The sequence below is a fragment of the Eurosta solidaginis genome, chromosome 1, assembly GCF_040869045.1.
Source record: "Eurosta solidaginis isolate ZX-2024a chromosome 1, ASM4086904v1, whole genome shotgun sequence".
Classification (NCBI taxonomy): Eukaryota; Metazoa; Arthropoda; class Insecta; order Diptera; family Tephritidae; genus Eurosta; species Eurosta solidaginis.
This window is the reverse complement of record NC_090319.1, coordinates 282,387,970-282,407,954: the sequence shown is the minus strand read 5'-3', so window position 1 is coordinate 282,407,954 and position 19,985 is coordinate 282,387,970. Positions and strand designations below refer to the sequence as shown.

The 19,985-nt window shown below is 36.1% G+C and overlaps 1 protein-coding gene across 5 annotated transcripts in view; it reads right to left on the bottom strand.

Moving 5' to 3' along the window:
* LOC137237395 (glutathione-specific gamma-glutamylcyclotransferase 1) overlaps positions 1–19,985 on the bottom strand; it is a 112,597-nt gene that overhangs the window by 17,518 nt on the left and 75,094 nt on the right. For 3 of the 5 annotated variants that reach the window (XM_067760967.1, XM_067760968.1, XM_067760966.1), the window contains one exon: positions 15,805–16,660. In XM_067760967.1, coding sequence (XP_067617068.1) covers positions 15,805–16,125 — 321 coding nt within the window. In that variant the 5' untranslated portion in view covers positions 16,126–16,660. The remainder of the gene's footprint in view (positions 1–15,804; positions 16,661–19,985) is intronic. The other 2 variants (XM_067760969.1, XM_067760970.1) reach the window with 1 other exon arrangement.

Genomic DNA, 19,985 nt, shown 5'->3' with positions numbered 1-19,985 from the left:
ATCTTTTTATGCATGAACCTCGTGCTGGATATGACCATGTTTCGAGCACCGGCAAAGTCAATCAGCCTCAGTCTGTTAGGAGAAGTTTCATTGTGTAGGCTGAACTTTCCGACTGTAGGGCCAAAAACACCTTCTTTGCCCACCCTGGCGTTAAAGTCGCCAAGCACGACTTTTATATCATGACGGGGGCAGCGCTCGTATGTGTGTTCTAATTGTTCATAAAAAGTGTCTTTCACCTCAACGTCTTTCTCCTCTGTCGGCGCATGGGCGCAGACGAATGATATATTAAAAAATTTTGCTTTTATTCGGATAGCGGCGAGACGCTCGTCCACAGGCGTGAACGCCAGCACTTGGCGACAAAGTCTCTCTCCCACCACGAATCCGACGCCGAAACTGCGCTTATTCGTATGGCCACTCCAATATATGTCACAATTTTTGATCTTCTTTCTTCCTTGCTTCGTCCAACGCATTTCTTGGATGGCGATGATGTCAGATTTTGCTTTGATGAGGACATCAACCAGCCGGGCATCTGCACCAATCCCATTCAGGGAGCGGACGTTCCAGGTGCATGCCCTCAATTCATTGTCCTTCAAACGTTTGCCATGGTCGTCATCAATAGAGAATGTATTTATCCGAGGCTTGTTGTTATATTTCATTGGAGTATGATTTTACGTGGCGGGTCCCAAGCCCAGCGCACAACCCCCTCAGCGGGTATAAACAGCGTTTAGAATTTTTATACTCAATTGAACATAGCTCACAGAAAAGAAGGTAATTTAGAAGGTTTGCAAGCTGTAATTTGGCAGTCGTTGAAGATATCATGATGAAATTTGGCAGGAACGTTACTCTTATTACTATATGTCAGCTTAATAAAAATTAGCAAAATCGGAGAACGACCACGCCCACTTTTTAAAATTTTTTTTTTAAATTCAAATTTTAAAATAAAAGTTAATATCTCTACAGTATATAAGTAAATTATGTCAAGATTCAACTCCAGTAATGATATGTTGCAACAGAATACAAAAATAAAAGAAAATTTCAAAATGGGCGCGGCTCCGCCCTTTTTCATTTAATTTGTCTAGGATACTTTTAATGCCATAAGTCGAACAAAAATTTACCAATCCTTGTGAAATTTGGTAGAGGCTTATATACTAGGACGATAACTGTTTTCTGTGAAAAAGGGCGAAATCGGTTGAAGCCACGCCCAGTTTTTATACACAGTCGACCGTCTGTCCTTCCGCTCGGCCGTTAACACAATAACTTGAGCAAAAATCGATATATCTTTACTAAACTCAGTTCATGTACTTATCTGAACTCACTTTGTATTGGTGTAAAAAATGGCCGAAATCCGACTATGACCACGCCCACTTTTTCGATATCGAAAATTATGAAAAATGAAAAAAATGCCATAATTATATACCAAATACGAAAAAAGGGATGAAACATGGTAATTGTATTGGTTTATTGACGCAAAATATAACTTTAGAAAAAAACTTGGTAAAATGGGTTTGCCACCTACCATATTAAGTAGAAGAAAATGAAAAAGTTTGGCAGGGCGAAATCAAAAGCCCTTGGAATCTTGGAAGGAATACTGTTCGTGGTATTACATATATAAATAAATTAGCGGTACCCGTCATATGATGTTCTGGATCACCCTGGTCCACATTTTGGTCGATATCTCGAAAACGTCTTCACACATACAACAAAGGGCCACTCCCTTTTAAAACCCTCATTAATACCTTTAATTTGATACCCATATCGTACAAACACATTCTAGAGTCACCCCTGGTCCACGTTTATGACGATATCTCGAAAAGGCGTCCACATATAGAACTAAGGCCCACTCCGTTCTAAATAACTTATCACTAGTATGTACTGTATTTAAATGCATTCACAAAAAGGCATACAATATAAGAACAATAAACAAAAAAAGTCTACCCAAAACGCCTATACTATCTATAGTACACGTAAGCTTTTATTAGCTTGTTTTTACTTTTATTAAATTTCACTTTCACTGAGTAATTTTAATGTAATGAGTATTTTAAATTAAAACGTGTTTAACCTTGAATGAAAAAATTTACACGTTTTATTAAAAGATACTTTAGTATGTAAATTATGAGAAAGGAAGTGATCGACTTTCTATAGGCAAATTTTGTTAAAATTTATTTATAAATACTGGGTGATCAAAACAGTTCTCGATGATTAAGTTAATAAATAAGCCGGTCTTTAGAAAGTGCCACAACTAAAGTTTCAGACACTAGTCTTAGTAGTAGTAGGCGGTCATAAAAGATTTCCTCCATAGCTCTATATAACGGGCTTATGAAACCAAGTACCAAATTCATATACCCGACGAATTATACTGGCAGCGCTCTCCAATAAAAATAAAACCTCATCAGGCAAAACAAAAACATTAGCGGAGTTCAGGATTTTATGCAAATATTCGGCTATACAATATCAAATGCACAAAACTCTGAACTTCGTTACTCTGAAATACCTTGAAAAATTGTTGTTTCTATATCGTCCCAAGTGTTTCAAAACGTCCTAACTCAACTGATGTATAAAGGAAGCCATCTCTCTGCTAAAGGAGGCCGTACTTCAGAATTCGTATTAAGAATTTGTTACTTCAGCACGACGTTTTTGAAACCAATTCGAAAAAGCCTGGAATTTTCTGTTACAAAACCAACAATAAATATTTGGGTTTGATCAGAGTTTTCAAAGACCGTGATAATCAATAAAAAGCAAAAAGGAAATAGAATTGGAAAAGGTTGCCACCTAATCTAAAATATATTTATCTATTAATTATATTTCCGCTACTATCTCGAAAACGGCTGATTTGGAGAAAGTTTTATATGAAGGACATTCGCAATATTCTTCTAGTCCAGCCGGTGTGGACAATTTTAGGTTTCCATATTTCGAAAAAGAAAATATTAATATGCTTAAGTGAATATCAAACAAAAGGAGATTTGTATCGTATTGCAAAAAAAAAAAATATCAGGCATGTGCTGCATTTCACTTTCAATCGAATTTGCGCGCTGAAATCGGCAAGTTTAAATAGGATAAATACGCAATTTCACTCAAAAGTCAATTTCAGCACATTCCTGTTTATTTCTAATTGACGTTTCTGTATTATCATAGTTGCATATACATTAGGGTGGGTCGATTTATTAACCGATATCGCGCCATCGATTTTTCGATAGGATTATTATATGTTTCTTGTTTTTAATATTATTAATGTTTTCAGTCCTGATGACTTCAGAATTAGGTCGAAATATCGACAAAAATAAAAATTGACAAATATATGTTTACTCATAATCATTTTGTGGTTTAAATTTATATATATATATATATATATTTGATCTGGCCTAGAGCTTGACTTTATTTAAACATGCGCCAGCGAAATTGAATTTTTTTGACTTTTTTCGACTTTGATTTTTAAGGTTTTTTTCATGACCTACTAAAAAAATTTTCATGTATACCCTGTCCGTCCCAAAAATGTGCGCTAAAAACGTTGGCGATAACAGTTTTTTGTTTTTGTGGACATACATATCTCATTGATTTTTGGGTCGGACAGGGTATACATGAAAATATTACAATCAAATGAAAATTTTTTAGAGGTTATGAAAAATACCTTAAAAATCAAAGTAGAAAAGAAGTAAAAAAAATGAAATTTCGCAGGCTCGAAAATTATTTTTTTGGGTATGCGTAGTGGAACTTTTTTTCCTGAGCCCAAATCGTATCGAAAAATCGATGGCGCGATATCGGTTAACGTTCGTCCATACAAATCGACCCATCCTAATATACATATCTCATTGATTCCTGTATAATATAACAGTTATTTTCTTGAAAGGAACCGGAATTCAATTACTTTAAGTATACGGATGGAAATATCAAATTTTCACTATTTGATTGATTCTGTGAGTAGACATAAATCGAATCTGAACAAGCGGTTCATTGGAAAAATCGAGTGAGGACGGAAAGCGGCAGCATATGGAAATTGAACAGTGTATGTTTCAAGAATAAGCGAATGGGTGAAAAGAAGAGATAGAACAAGAAGAAGGATAGTAATAATGATAATGATGAAACAATGGAAATGAAGATGCAGTTGCTGCTAAGCATATTGATGGGGAGAAGAGGAAGATGCGGATGAAGACAAAAATTAAGAACATCACCGGTAAATCTCTTTAGAGTTGGATGTTGTTAATGGTTTATGATGGTCCTTTGCCGGATATAGATCTGATACCTTCCGGTAACAAGCACCACTAAGGTACTAGCCCAACCATTTCGGGAACGGTTAATATGGCCACAATAAACCTTCTAAGCCATCGCGCTCCCCTCACCACTTAGTTCCATGAGGAACTTGAAGTCGCCGGAGCCTCGCCTGCTATATAAGTTAAGCCTCACAGCAGGCGAGGCGATAAAAATTTAAAGTTGCGGTGAACTGTCCGTTCACCGAATTAAAATAAACACGAGAAATATGTTAACGTTATAAATTTTATTCTGTGCTATTGCACGATCCAAATTGAACTAACTCTAACAAAGTAATTTACCTAGCAGCTAAGTTCTTGTGTTAAAGTAATTATGCTATGCTAACCAATTATTGTATAAAAAATAGTTTACTTAACTAAAACTAGATTATGCTGTTCAATCACAATTTCTGCAACTACACCAATCGTTGTCCCAATAAACTTCCGCTTATTCTGCGCGTGTGCTGCGTCAGCGAAACTTCAACACGCAACATAGCGCGGTCACATGCTCTGCAACGTGAGTAAATGGGTCAACCGCTGGATACTGCTGTTATAACTCCTCCCCCTTTAAAGATCTGCGTCCCACAGATCGAAGCATGAAAAATGTGAAGTGGATATATCTTTTATAGAGCCGATCTGGTTACTTGGCGTAATGTTGATTCTGACTGGCTTGAGTGGTGCGCTGTCGTCCAGGTTACGGATTTCATGGGCAGATTGGTCCTTGAAGATCTTCGTGTTTGTGGCCCATTGTATCGGAATTTGAACTGGTGGAATATCTAGCTTCCTAGTGTACCATTTCCATAGCATGGTGATGATGAGGGCTATTGCGAATATCGAGGCAGCTTCCGTGACTAACGAGAAGTTAGTTTTCCCGTTTACATACCCTAGATATCTAACGTTTTCCATCGTGATATCATGAACGTACTCCAGATTGATCTTTGTAGTGTGGTTTTTGACGTTTGCTAGTACGGCTGGCAAGGCTTGAGCTGTGATTGCTTCGTTGCTGGAGAACACTTGGTTGCCAATTTTTATCGTTTCGTTACTTAACTGGATAACGTAGGTGCCATTTATATTACTAGTATCGTTATTACTTCTTTCCACTACACCTTGGTAGTTAGAGATAAAAATTGTGTTATCGTTTATTAATTCGATTATCGTTGCATTGCGCCTGATGAATTGGCAGCTAGCGTCACCTCCTTTCAGCAACCGAGGTAGGCAGGTATTCTCTTCCAATTTGCTCAAGGACTCTGATTCACATACCGTAGATGAACTGATTGTCAAGCAATTTTCCTTGAGTCCATATGTTTCTTCTTGGCTGACGAGCATTTTCTCGAATGGAAGGTCCAGTTGTTTGCCTTCGTAGATACCGGCGCGAGTAATTAATAGGTTATACTTCTTCTCTGTTACTTTGGTAAGGTAGTGTTTCTATTTCTGACAGGATCTGATTAACTTCGTCCATGTCGAGTAGGTTAGTGTTAATAATTCCACGTTTAGCTAGCTGACATGCCCGTACTACTTCATTGACCTCTTCTCGGACGAGCACGATATTATGAAGGGCGCTCTGCTCGAATTGTTCTGCCTCAGCTTCCTTCATTACTGAATTGGTGCGGCTTACAATTTCATTAATTTTTTTGGTAATTTCTAAAGTTGCCGTGAATAGATCTTTGTTTATTTTGTATTGGTGATTATTGTTTTCTATGATTTCACCCTGGCTGTGGAGGATATTGTCCCAATCAGTGGCATCGGGTGATCCTGCTAGCCATTTCCACGCAGAGCCTATACAGTCAATAGATCGGGAGGGTCTGATTCTTTTCGTGTTCCCCGTCAGCTCTTCGATGCGCTGCAGAGTTTATATAGACTTGTGCTAGGAGCTGGTCGTCAGTTCGTTTTAGTAGTTGGTAAGCCAGTTTTTCCATCTTCGATATAATAGTAGCGTACTGCCGGAGGTTGATAGCATGTATAAGTTTGAAGGATCCGCTGATGATCCACCCATTTCCGCTCTGGATACTAACGATTGGTGCCTTATAGTGGAAAATGTGGAGGCCGCTGATGGCCGACGCCAACAGTGGGAGTCTGCAATTGGAAAGACCATACCTAACATTATTGGTGTTAGTAGGTTAGTGGTTGTTGGAAGTTATTTATGTTATTGTGAGGTTAGGAGATTAGTGGGAGTGATAAAATTGTTAGAAAAGGGACGTTTTTTCATTCTATTATCTTTTTTTTTTTTGTTTTTGTTTTTTTGTACATATCATTTCGGTTCCTTGTATATTTGTTTTTTGTTGGTTTTGTTTTTGCGCTACATAGCAGTATCTAATAATTTCAGTGTTATACTATTTAAGTTTGTATTTTTTAGTTTTTTTGTTGTAGCAAGTAATAACGGAATTCAGAAATACGTTTATATGGTGATTTTTTGTTTTTTGTCTTTCTTTTTTTTTGTTTTTTTTTTTGTTTTTTGTTCTTTTTTGTTGTAGCAAGTAATAACAAAATTCAGAAATACATTTCTTTGGTTTTTCTTTTCTTTTTTTGTTGTAGCAAGTAATAACGAAATTTAGAAATATGTTTTTTTCCTTTTTTTTGTCTTTTTGTTGTTTTTTTTTCTTTCTTTTTTTTTGTTCATCATGCTGTTCTCGAACCAGCTATGGGGGATCGTGGGTATCCCTTTTGGCAGTAGCGTAGCCATTTGTCAATTTCGATGGCGCCACAACCTACTACGGCACGATTGGTCCCACTAATAAGCCCGCTCTTGTAGCTATAATTTCAAATAGTTTCTATTCATTATGCGCATTGCCGCGTTTCTTTAAATTTTTTATGTGCAGTTTATGGATTTTTTTACCACTATGTGTGGTTACTGTGACTTTGTTGTCTTTGGCAACTATTTCTTTTTTGAAAGGTGGTTTCTGTTTTCCCTTTATCTGTCTATCCTTCACGTATATGACATCGTTTTCGTCATAACGCTCCGGTAGCGATCTTTTCCTGTTATGCCGTTCGATCTGGGCAATTTGCTTTTGGGTTAGCAGTGTTTTCAGGTATTTATTTATTTTCCTACTTTTGTCTAGGAGTTCCTGGTAATTAGAGGCTTTTGAACGATTGAAAAATATCTCACTTGGCTTTCGGTTTGCTACCGAGTGAATGGTATTGTTATAGCGATCTACTGCTATATTTACCAGCTCTTTTGTCTTGAAAGTGGGATTGTCTAATTTTAAACACCTAAATATTTCGATAAGGGTGGAATGGATGGCCATTCACCTCACTTCTCTGGGATGGCGTACGATAAAGGCTGATTCCTAACGATTCGAGTAAATTTTGTATTATCGGGCTTATCAATCCGCGTTCATTGTCGGTTACCAGAATTGTAGGGGTCGTAAAATAGTGTAGTAGTTTCACCATTTTCTCTTTAAGGTGCAGAGTGGATTTGTTTCTAATGTGGAAAAGTTTAGCAAATTTTGAGAATTTGTCTATGCAGCTTAAAAACTTTTCCCCTTGAATTTCGAATATGTCTATGTGAATGATTTCACAAGGACGTGATGGGATTGGTGTCCTTTGTAGTTCTGGCGTATTTGGGTGCCTATCATACTTGCTAAGTTTACATGTTTCGCACGATGAAACACATGTTCTAATCTTATTGCTCATTCCCGGAAAGTAGTATTGCTCTAGGATTTGCTTTCTATTCTCAGTGGGGTTTCGATGCGCTCTTCTACGCTCCTCCCATATGACTTCAAGGACTCTATCTGGGTTTCGTAGGTCTTCTACAAGAATTTGAGCTACCCGTATTTTATAATGTAAAAAGTTTTCTAAATATACCTTCTGGAGCAACCCTAAGTGACTTTCTGGCATTTTGGTGCCGTTGATTACATTCGGTCTAAGCTTTTCCTTAAGCACATTAATGGGTTCTTGTTCGCATATACCCTCTATTCCTACATAGTGTCGCAGGTAACCAGGATGGGGTTCCTCGCATATTTGTAACCTCCCCCCAAACACAATTTGATTCCTGAACACGTTAAGAGGTACCTCGACGAATGGAATTAAATCTGAGTAATCCCGATCTGCGCTATGACCGGTGTCACAGGTTGAGCTGCCGTCGTTTGCCGAGTACGACGTTGAGCCCATGGTTGCGTTTTCGCTGTCATATTCGGATTCCGACGTCGTTGTTAGTTGATTTACCTGAGTTTTTAGCCGAGAGAGAGCGTCAGCTACGACGTTCGATTTTCCTGGCTTATAGATGAGTTCGTAATTATACTCCTCTATCCTAGATTTCCATCGCTTGAGCTTGGCGTTATAATTACGGTTGCTTAAAGAGAAGGTTAGCGGTTGATGATCGGTAAAAATTCGAATCTTCCTTGCATCGTACAAATAATTTCGGAGGTTGTCTAAGGTCCAGACGATGGCTAGCATTTCTTTTTCGTTCGTTGCGTACCCCTCCTCTGTGGTGGTCAAGCGTCATGATATAAACGCTATAGGCTTGTCTTTGCCATCATGGTCTTGTGAGAGCACCGCGCCGATGGCAAAATCGGACGCATCAGTCGTTAGATTGAAGGCCTTCTCAAAGTTGGGGAATGTCAGGACTTCCGCGGTCGTCAGTATTTCCTTAAGATTACTGAATGCCTTTCGTGCTTCTTTATCCATTATTATTGCTACTTTTCTTGATTGTGTTGCTCTTACTTGTGCGTGTTCGCCCCGTGTTAGGTTGGTTAGTGGTTTGGCGATTTTTGCATAATCGCGGATGAATTTCCTGTAGTAGGAAGTTAATCCTAAAAACTTTTGAGTTCTTTTAAATTTGAGGGAGGGAGCATGTTTCTTATTGAGACTACTTTTTTTGGGTCTGGTAGTATACCCTCGGATGTCACAATATATCCCAGAAACTCCACGCGTGTTCTTAAGAATTGTGTTTTTTCTAAGTTGACTTTAAGACCAGCTGTTAAGAGTCTAGTAAGAATTGCTTCGATATCCTTTAAATGAGTGGCTTCATCTTTGCTAAAGATGATGATATCATCAATGTATACGAAGCAAATGCGGCCTATAAATTCTTTGAGCACGTCGTCTATCATGCGTTGGAAGATAGAGGGTGCATTTTTGAGGCCGAAAGGGATCCGCAAAAATTCGTATTTTCCATTCATGGTGGAAAATGCGGTTTTTGGGATGTCGCTCTCCTTCATAAGAATTTGGTGGAACCCGGAGGTTAAGTCTAAGGTAGTAAAGTATTTTGCATTTCCCAGGCTTGCAATGGTGCCATTAATGTCTGGTATACGGTATGTGTCAGGAATGGTTACGGCATTTAGACGTTTAAAATCTATAACCATTCTGTATATTTTCTCACCATCAGGCTGCGATTTCTTTGGCACAATCCATATGGGCGAGTTGTAGGGGCTTTTCGAAGGACGAATGATGCCTTCTGATAGTAGATCCTTAATTTGTTTTTCTACTTCGCTACGCATGTTGACTGGGTAGGGGTAGCTTTTAGTGTAGATGGGGTTTTCCGCTTCGGTTCTTATCTCTGCCCGGACGTTGGTTTCGATCTCTACGATCGACTGGACCGAACACGTTTTCATATTTGTTGAGTATCTTTCTCAGTCCTTTCCTAATAGGGTCAGAAATACTGGGGTCAAAGGGAATGTCTACGTTGATACTATTGACTTCTTGTACCTTTTGTCGCTTAAGGGGCAGAAAAATATCTGGTTTTAGTATGAGAAGATTTAATTCCCTATCTAACACTGCTTTAATCTCTGTTAGTGTATCGTCACCTATGATACCATCGAAGGATAAGAGTCCTGGAAGAACAAAGAATGTGGTATGTAGATCTTTACCAACGAATTTAAAAAAAATTTCCGCACACTTTTCTGTCTATTCTTATTTCTCCCCCCGCAGAGAATACATGGAAAGGCTTCTCCACCGGTATGGTATTTTGAGCTATGCGCTCGCTAATATAGTTCTTGTTTGCCGCCGTATCCACTAAAAACTTGAGTGTTCCCTGACCTTGCGTGGTGTATTCTAAATACGGCACGCCGGACACGAGGCCCCTACCGTAAAATTTACCTGACCCCGGTGGGTTGTTCCTTATTGCTTTCTATAGTGCCTTCTACGCCCTCCTCTTCATCTATTGGCACCAAATGGAACAATTTTTGTTGTTTGTTTGCTGAAAACCCTGAAGAACTAGGTCCCCTTTTTAGACTATCGTTTCTTCGGAAATTGGAGCTATTGGATTGCCGGCTTTGGGAAGATTGATCAGCATCCATTCTTGTGACGCCTGAGGGGCTGTTATTGTTGCGCCAGCTCTGCGAATATTGATTACTAACTCGAGATTGTCCTGACCCTGGGTGGTATGGGTTTGGTCCTAACTGGCTTGGGACTCTATTTATAAGACTTTTGTTTGTTGGGGCTGTGTACCTATATCTAGATTGGTACTGAGGTGGGTAATCCCTGTTGCCTTGCTGCAAATGACGCGATTGATATACATCAGTGAACATTCTATTATTTCTGTTGAATGTTTGTGGGGCTCTATAAATGGCGTTTCTACTATCCACGTTCATAAATGCGAGGCATGATGAGTATGCCCCTGGTAAGGATTTTGGTTTCTGTATGAGGAGCAGCGTCGGCAAGTCCCCATTTAGACCTCTTATAAAGACGTCGAGTGCCCTTCTTCGGTGCGTCTCCGCCAAAGCCTTAACTGTTTCCTTATGCTCGTATTTTTTCGTATTGATAGTATTTATCATTAGGGATAATTGCTTGTTAATTTGAGTGTAAACTTCGGAGACTTCTTGGCGTCCTTGAGTCATGTGGGTTAGTTGTTGATCGAGCGTTTCAATGTCTCTGGCATCGGCATAGTGCAGGGAAAGGATTTCCTTAATGCTTTTCCAATCAGCATCCAGGATATTGTGGGATACCAGTGCAGCGTCTGCTGCCCCCCTAATCTTATACCTAATATGCCTTAATATGGCCCTATAGATCGGCTTGTGCCGAACAACCTGATAATCCCTAACGATTTGTTCTGCGCTGTGGATCCAAGAGGAATAGTGTTCTCGTGATCCGTCAAATATTTGGAGTTCCTTGACAGAATCTGGGAGTTTTGAAATTTCGTTCAGTTCGCCCTCAGTCCGAGGGCTTACGAGTGGCTCCTCTACTGGTAGTGGATCGGTGTCCGCAGATTGTCTGCGCACATCCTCTAGCTGTTCTTCTAGTCTTACCAAATTTTGACTGAGTCCCTGTATGGACTCTACATTGCTCTTTGTTTCGACACTTTTTAGGCGTTCCTCGAAGCGGTTTAGTTGCGAGAGAATGGCGTTTACTGCGCCATTCATTTCCAAAAGGGATTTTTTCATTTCCTCAGTGTTCATGTTTCTAGGAATATACAGAAAAGAAAAAAGGTGTTAACAGTTGCACTATCTACTCACAAATAGCAAAATTTCATTCGGCCGCTGTTGGTGTTTTGTTTCTTGACACTCTTGTTTTTTATGATTTCGCTCTCACTCTGTTTTTCCTGCGTGCTCGATTTACTAATTTATGTTTTCCTTAGTACTTATTACTTTGTTTCACTTTACTTAATTTTTGTGTCTGTTTTAAATACTTTTTTCTTTAGTACGTGTTATTTTGTTTCGCTTTACTTTCCCTTTACTTTTTTGTGTTCGATTTAAATACACTTTTTGCTAATTGGTCCTTTTTTTTGTTTTTTTTTTTTACCAACTTTTGTTTCACCTCACTTTCACTCACAAAGAGTATTTTTCAAGAGATGTATGCATTCTTAACCATTTCTGTTGCATTAACTTGGCAACAACGCATAAATTTGTCAAGCTGATATGATATGAAAATACATACATACATCCATACATATAAATGTACTCCCGAAGTTAAATAACGCAGCGAATTCTATGTATGTACGTATGTGTCGCATCACGCCTCACTCAAAAGCAATTTGCTCGCACAGTTGACACCGAACAATCACACACACGAATTTTTTGGTAAAAATTTTACTTTTGTTTAAACAATTTGGCTGATATAAGAAAGGAATCAAGTTTTTTTTTTTTTGATGCAGATCGAAGGTAAATAGTTCGAAGTTTTACTGAAAAGTAGAATTTTTTTAAATCCATCCATCCGTTTATGAGTTATAGCTGTGTAAACAAAAATTTTATGATTTTTTACTACATTTTGGCAATTTGCCACGCCCCTATAATATATATCTTCAAATTATATTAACTGTACCATCTCACGTAGCTAAGCTTTCAAATGCAAAAAACCGTTTTAAAATCGGAGCATTCTGTGTGAAGTTATGTGCATACATGGCATTTAGCGACTTTATTTTATAAGATTTATAGATAGATGTAATACTCCTATATTGCTAATAGAAAATGCTCAGCAATTATGCAGATTCCACTATGAGAAAACATTTGTAGACTTAAAAGGACGTTTAAAGGAACTATAGGGCTTCTCCTGATTAAAATATCGACATATCAATTTAAAAAATCGGTTATAGTTAATATAAACTAGATTACAATTGTTCAGTGGAATATCACCCTTGCTCGGCATCCGTTCCCAAAACGCCCTATCTCTTTTGCATTACTCCATACTTCAAAAATTGTTTCAAAAAGACTTGTCCCGGAATTCGATTAAAGAACGCCCTAACTGATTTTAAATTCAATATATTTAAACATTAGCTGGGGTATTTATGACAAATATCTGAGATAGTAGAACGTTTTTCAACCGAATTTTGAGACTGAAGAAGAGCGTTATTAAAAAATTTATTGATATGGGTCGCTTTCGAAACAGCAGCCGGGATAGGGTGATATTCCACTCAGCAGTCGATATGATGAAAAAAAAAAATTAAATCAAGAAAGATAAAATGAAGAAGTTTAAATATATTTAGAAAGGTAAAACAAAAGTTGTTCGAGACCCTCCCAACAAAGTCCAGATAATTATCAGAAATACCGACAAGACAAAGTCCAGAAAAGTCAAATTCCGAAAGTAATTAAATAAAAATGTAAAATACCGAATACTTTGTACCGCGACAATATGTATATATATATATACAACAAAAACAGCAACAAGATGTATCCATACAAATTATGTAATATAACTATTTTCACTCAAACGATAAATATGAAACTGCCCAACTATTTATAAATAAGGTAATAATCTGTGGACCTAATGTGTACGCATCATCCGTAGTTCAAATATGTCACGAATCCGATTTACCATTTTAGGCCTAAAATACGTTATTACGTCCCCAGTATTTCGGGAGGCTTCAAATTTAGGGTTGGTCTTTTGCAACTTTTTATTTTATATGGAAACCGACTCAGGCTAATTTGTGCGCATTAACGTAGTTATTTGCCTACGTTACAATGAAAGTTTTTCATTATCATAACACCATTTGGTTAATTAAGTGTTGAGGACTCTTCAAGTAGTTCTACCCATAAAGCGGAATATTATTATATTATTAATGAAATGGATAGTTGTTTACTTTTACTTTAATCATAATAGCTTTGCTTTAATCATAATAACTTAATCAAATATTAATTATAATTTCACTTAGCTACGCGTATATTTGATTAGTTTGGTTTCTAGGAACTATTAACAATACCGATAAAAGTATTAGTTTGTTAATTTTTGGCTTAATCTAACTACTGTACTAATCTATGGAACCATTCATGACAGATATGATAGCAAGATATGGTAGGATCAATTTGAAAGGCGAGTGTAACATCGTTTATATTGAATAGGCCATGTATTAAGGTAGGGAATTTTCCAACTGAACTCTATGACGGGCGTTCATCAAATCAACTTTGAAATATATTGTATTGAGGTAGCCCATTGAAGATGGCACAACGCCGAAACCGGTGTGTCTCCAAAACATATTTGACAAGGAATGACGGAAAATCATTCCAATTTACAACCATCTTCACCACATTTTACCTAAACATATCCTATTTCTTGATAAAATAAGTACAAAGAATGTGATGTATATTGGAACGATTTTCCGTCATCCCTTGTCAAATTTGGTTTCGAGACAACCCGGTTTCGGCGTTGTGCCATCATCAGTGTCGATTTTCGTTCGAACGAAACGAACGAGAATGAAAATCGACACTGATGATGGCACAACCCCGAAACCGGTTTGTCTCGAAACCAAATTTGACAAGGGATGACGGAAAATCGTTCCATTATACACCATTTATCCACCCTGTCGGAAAATCATCAAAACAAAATAAGTTACAAAGAATATTTTGACCAAGCTTAATTTCGAGCACTTAAATTTCACTAACAGGCCCATCTAAATTTTTAAAAGTACCAACTAGATTTTAGAAAGCACAGATTTAAGAAAATATGAATTAGATTCTAGAAAATAAAGCTAATTTATCTGGTTATTTTCGGCCTTAGATTTATAAATTTTAAATATTTAACGAGCTCGAGGCCATATATGTACATATATATTCAGATTAAAACCCGGATAGATTTTATATATATGTATATATTTTAAATTTTATTTAGTCGATATTTCGACCTCAATAGCTTGTAGACAAGCTACACCCAAGAGTTCTTGCAAATGACCTCAGATTGAGGTCGAAATATCGACTAAATAAAATTTAAAATATATACATATATATAAAATCTATCCGGGTTTTAATCTGAATATATATGTATATGGCCTCGAGCTCGTTAAATATTTTAAATTTTAAATTTTTTAAAGACTTCAAATTCACTTCACTATACCTTCAATTCTTTCTTAAAGTCCAGACAGGCTCGTGTCGTATACTTGTCTATATAGTGAAATGTTCGTCTCATTCTTCATTTTTTTTTTATGTTGCTTCGGGCAGCACTTGAACCCAGGACGTTCGCTTTGCGGCTTGCTGACATTACTCAACACAGCGAGCAACAGAATTTTGATATCACTTTGAAAAGTGTAACACTGTTCTTTTTCAGTGCCGGGAACAATTCTAGAAGATTCCTACATATTTTCAGATGTTAGCTGGATAATTATTGACGCTGACCGGATATAAAATTTTTTTAGGCTATAGTGAGTCCTATGAAATTCGGAGCTAAGTAAAAAAAACAAATACATACAAGACGCAGTATATGTACATATCTCCGAGGAAATTCATCCGAGTTTCTCTTTCAATTCGATTCGCCAAATTGGTGCCGAATCCCATGTTTTAGGTCGGCTCACAGACTTGAAAATTCATCGTTGCTGGAAACGGGCATTTGTTAAGCATTTTCCTTTATAATTTTAGTACAATATTTGAGGTGTGGTGCTATCGTGCTTCGCCTACCACACCGAAGATCCTGGGTTCAAGCGCCGGGCAAAGCAACATCAAAAATTTACGAATAAGTTTTTTTAATTAGAAACAAGCTAAGTGAAAACTCATCTACCTTGCAGATGCCGCTCGGACTCGGCTTTAAACGTGTAGGCCCTATCCCGTCAATTTGTATGAAAAATTAAAAGGAGCACGACTCAAATTGGAAGAGAAGCTGCCTAAAATCTCTTTGGAGGTTGGTACGCATTGCATACATTTTTGAAAAAGAGCTCTACGTATATCTAATCTATATCATTACACAAACTGGCAACCAACAAAAAAATACTAACCTTCTCATCTGTCCCACGGTGTGTTGTGTTACCCTGCCAAAAGCGCCGTACATATCCTTTTATATACCCCGTTATACATTTGGAATATTCAAAGCCTGGATACCAGCAAAGTGAGCCATAACCGAAAATCCAACAATGTGGATCATTATGTGCATTGTTGTTATGTTGCGTTTCTGCTGCCGCCTCCATCATTCCTTCATCTTCATGCGCAACAAAATTTCCATTCAAAAATAAATGTTGGAAATATTCGGGAGCGCCACGCGCAGCAGGATTCCCATTGTTGAGATTGGGATTATGAATTTGTTCCTGATTTTGTGCCATCTTTGGTTGAACTTTGTGCTAATTTGTTGGTGTAGTTGCAGGATATGAGACAATTTGTGTTATAATTTATAAAGCTGCCTTGCTTCCGTTTAAGGTCATAGGGAATTTCTGTGAAGCTTTGTTTTTATAACTTAAGAAAATCTTCCAGGGATTTGACTTCAAATTTTGCATAGATTCTCTTTGCTCGAAAATTTTTGTATTTGTTGTATTTTCAACAAGAATATTTTAACAATTTTGTTGTGGTCTTTCCTCGCAAGACATTAATTGTTGGTTGTCCTCATAAGTTGATTGTTTAATGTAGATCTGTGCGAGAATACATTTAACTTAGCTCATCATTTGTTGGGAGCGTTTGGTTGAGATAGTTATAATTTTTTTATTAGCGTTTTAATTATATAACATTTTTTATTTGTGTGAAGATTCTCACTTTTTACGCTTTCTTGCAATTTTTTTTTTGTTTTCTTATTTATTCTTATCCGAAAAATGTTTTGCGTCGGTTCAGATCATCTATGATTTTTATTAATATTTGTTAAATTTGCTGTAAATTAAATTTTAAAAAATGTATATATATGATTAAAATTTTGAAAATGTGGATTTCTAAATTTTTTTATTTTGAAGTTTAATTATATGGTTTTGACAATTCTGATTTGTTTAAAGAGATTTTGTGGAAAGTAAAGGATGATATGCAGGAAAAAAGAGATTAGTTAAGGTTTATCCAGACTTATTCTGTACCAACCGATATTTGAACCACTCAGTTAAGCTAAACACCCTACAAGTTTTCAAGAATAATACACAAAAGAATCCCAAATTAGTTTCGAATCTGTACCAAAATATATGTATAATATATATATCTTCACATTCATCCCAATAGGATCCAGAATTAACCGCAAAATGATAAAACCCGAAATCCAAAATAGGCTCAAAATGATCCTGAAAATGATCTAGCAATGTCCCAACGATCTCAAAATAGTTCTGTAGTAGTACTGGATTAATCGTGAAAGGATCCCAAAGTGCTCCTGAAATGATCACAAAACAATCTCGTCCCATGCAGGAACAAGTGATGGGATCCCAAGATGAGATCTACATATGAAAACAACTGAAAGTTTTAAAAGTACACTCCCCTTTCATTCAAATAACTCTTTTCTCCCCAAAATCTTTATGTTAGTTATTAAATTTTTTGCCTTTTTTTTTTCAAAATAATTTTATTTTAATTAACTGCCAGAAAACCCCATTCTCCCTCCCTGGAAATTATTAGTTCTCTTTACTTTAATCGTGTTTTATCGAAATTACAAAAAAAAAAAATAAATAAAAAAAAAAAGAAAAAAGATCACAATAAATAAAAAAAGTTTAATAATGTAATTGTTTTAAGTCAATAAGCAAGTCTTGTTGAATAAAAAATACCACAAACTCAGTTATACCTTATAAAACACCAACTATTCGGCATTAAATACCTAGTTACTTATTTTTTAAGTAAAAACATACTTTCTGTAGACCTTTATTGGTTTGTTTTATTTTCTTAACAAACAAATTTTGAATTCATATAAACACAATAAACAAAACAAAAATTTTTATGATATTATTTTTCTATGTCAACAACCACGTTTGTTGATATGAACTAATAAAACTCCAATTATTCGGTATATAATACCTAGTTATTTATTTTTTAAGAACTTGTTGCGTACTTAACTCCTAACCTAACCCATACTCATTTTTTGCTAATTATAAGCAATTTTTTGATACGTTAAAAATTAATACAGTTAAAAAATGCCTTTCTCTTTTCCCTTGGCTAGTACTTGAAGAAGGAGTTGAAGAATACCCTCACTGAATGTCCTAAATTAAAATTTTATTTGGTTTTTAATATAATATTACTCAGTCCTTTGCATATATTTTTGACGAATTTTGGTGCCTTTTTGAAAAAATGTATTTGTTTTATTTTTTTCTCTCGTAAAACAATCTTTTTGCCACAGGTTCTGAAAAACTACATATATCCGAAACATCAAGTTGATATTTTATTCTCGAGCATGGTTATTTGGCTCAAAGCTAATATTCATTAATTTTTAAGATTTACACCAAATTCTGTACGGAAGTGACTGACATTTGCTTAACAAAATTTTAAAATTTTCCCATAATTTTTTCATTTTTGAATGAAGTATGCAGTATGGCAATTGGTAGTAGTCACATCCAAGGCTCGTATTACGTTTTATGATCAATGATCGAAACACATTTTTTAAATCACAATAGCTCTGAAATGGTGGATCGGATTAATGGCATATGCGAATTAGCGAAAAATAATACTCGTTAGATCCATAACTTATTTTAATTTTCAGAAATAGTTCGACAGTGCATAGTTCTCGTTAGGGTAAACATGATTTTCATGAGACGGAGTCAGAATTTGGCTTTTATTTTATGTAATCAAAAGGAATACATTAAAAATTTTTTTTGTTTTACACAGTAAACATTTATTGTTTTGAAATTATTTAATTTTTTTTATGTAGGTTTAATTTAAAATACGCATTTCACGTCAATGTTCTTGCCAAAAACTTTTTTCTTATAACTGAACATTTAAAATAGAATTTAAGCCATCGAAAATATTAATGTGGACGCTGCACACCGTTCACGTTAGCGCTGTCAAATTTTGACTGTGAGCTTTAGTAAAACTAGTACAATGGTTTTTATAAATTCCTATTTTAAAGTTACTTTTAAGCAATTGGTAGACAAAAAATATATAACGCACATCAAAATAGAAATTAAATATAACATATGCAATAATTAATAATGTATTCGCAAAAATGACTACTCTCACGCGTTTATTTGATTTCCCTCAAAGATACATAGACAAAGAGCTGTCAAAAAATGTGTTGGCGTGTATTCTTCGCTCTCAAAACTGTGAGGAGAGCATTTGGGTTCCTTTTGTGAAAGTTATATCAGCTGCGCAAAAATAAAACAATATAGAAAACAAAAACTTATTTGAAAACTGAGAATAAAAATTCTGGATGTACATATAAACAAAAACGGGAACCAATTCATAGCACTAGAACCGTGTGCGCAGAAATCACAGGTTCGATGTAGAGTAGATAAAAAGAAAGGGAAAATACCTCAGAAATAAGATATTTTGGCGAATAATAGCATCACTATGCTGTTAGTAAATAATCACAACACAAAAACATTAAAGCAAACCACACTTGTGTACATGAACACAGCAATCATCATTTACATACATACAGGGAAGGCGACGAGAAGTACATGCACACATATAAACAGCAGCTAGAATTGAACAGATATCTTACACACGCACATGTAGTTGTCATACAAAGTACTTACTCACACACACACACGCATATAACTAAATTACCAAGCAGGAGATACAATAGTTCTAGAAGGTGAAACTTCTAAACCTTTGGAGAAATATGCGCACGAGGCAACAAAGGGTATAAAAGCAGCGCAAGCTGAGTTATAACTAATCAGTTTTGATTTAAATACGCTATTGGTTGTGAAGTATAATTGTGAAGTACTACTCCCAAAGTAATCTAAATAAATACCGGTTTCCAATACTGAATTGGAGTGATATATTCAACAGTTTAGCGATTCGAACGTTAGCAGAAGTACATAAATAACCAGAATTTCCCAAAGTTCGTTGCAATATTCATATCAAAAAAATTCTATAAAAACATGGTGACATACATACATACATAAATAAGAATTCCATGTACTTTGTTTTTGTAAATTCGATGGACAAATGTCAAAATCGTACTGCGCCGGAAGTTGATGTATCAAATCATGACAGACAATGACATTTACTTTGACAAATGACATTTTTAAGCACTGAACTCACCAAAAACTAAGAAACTGAACGCTCCCAACAG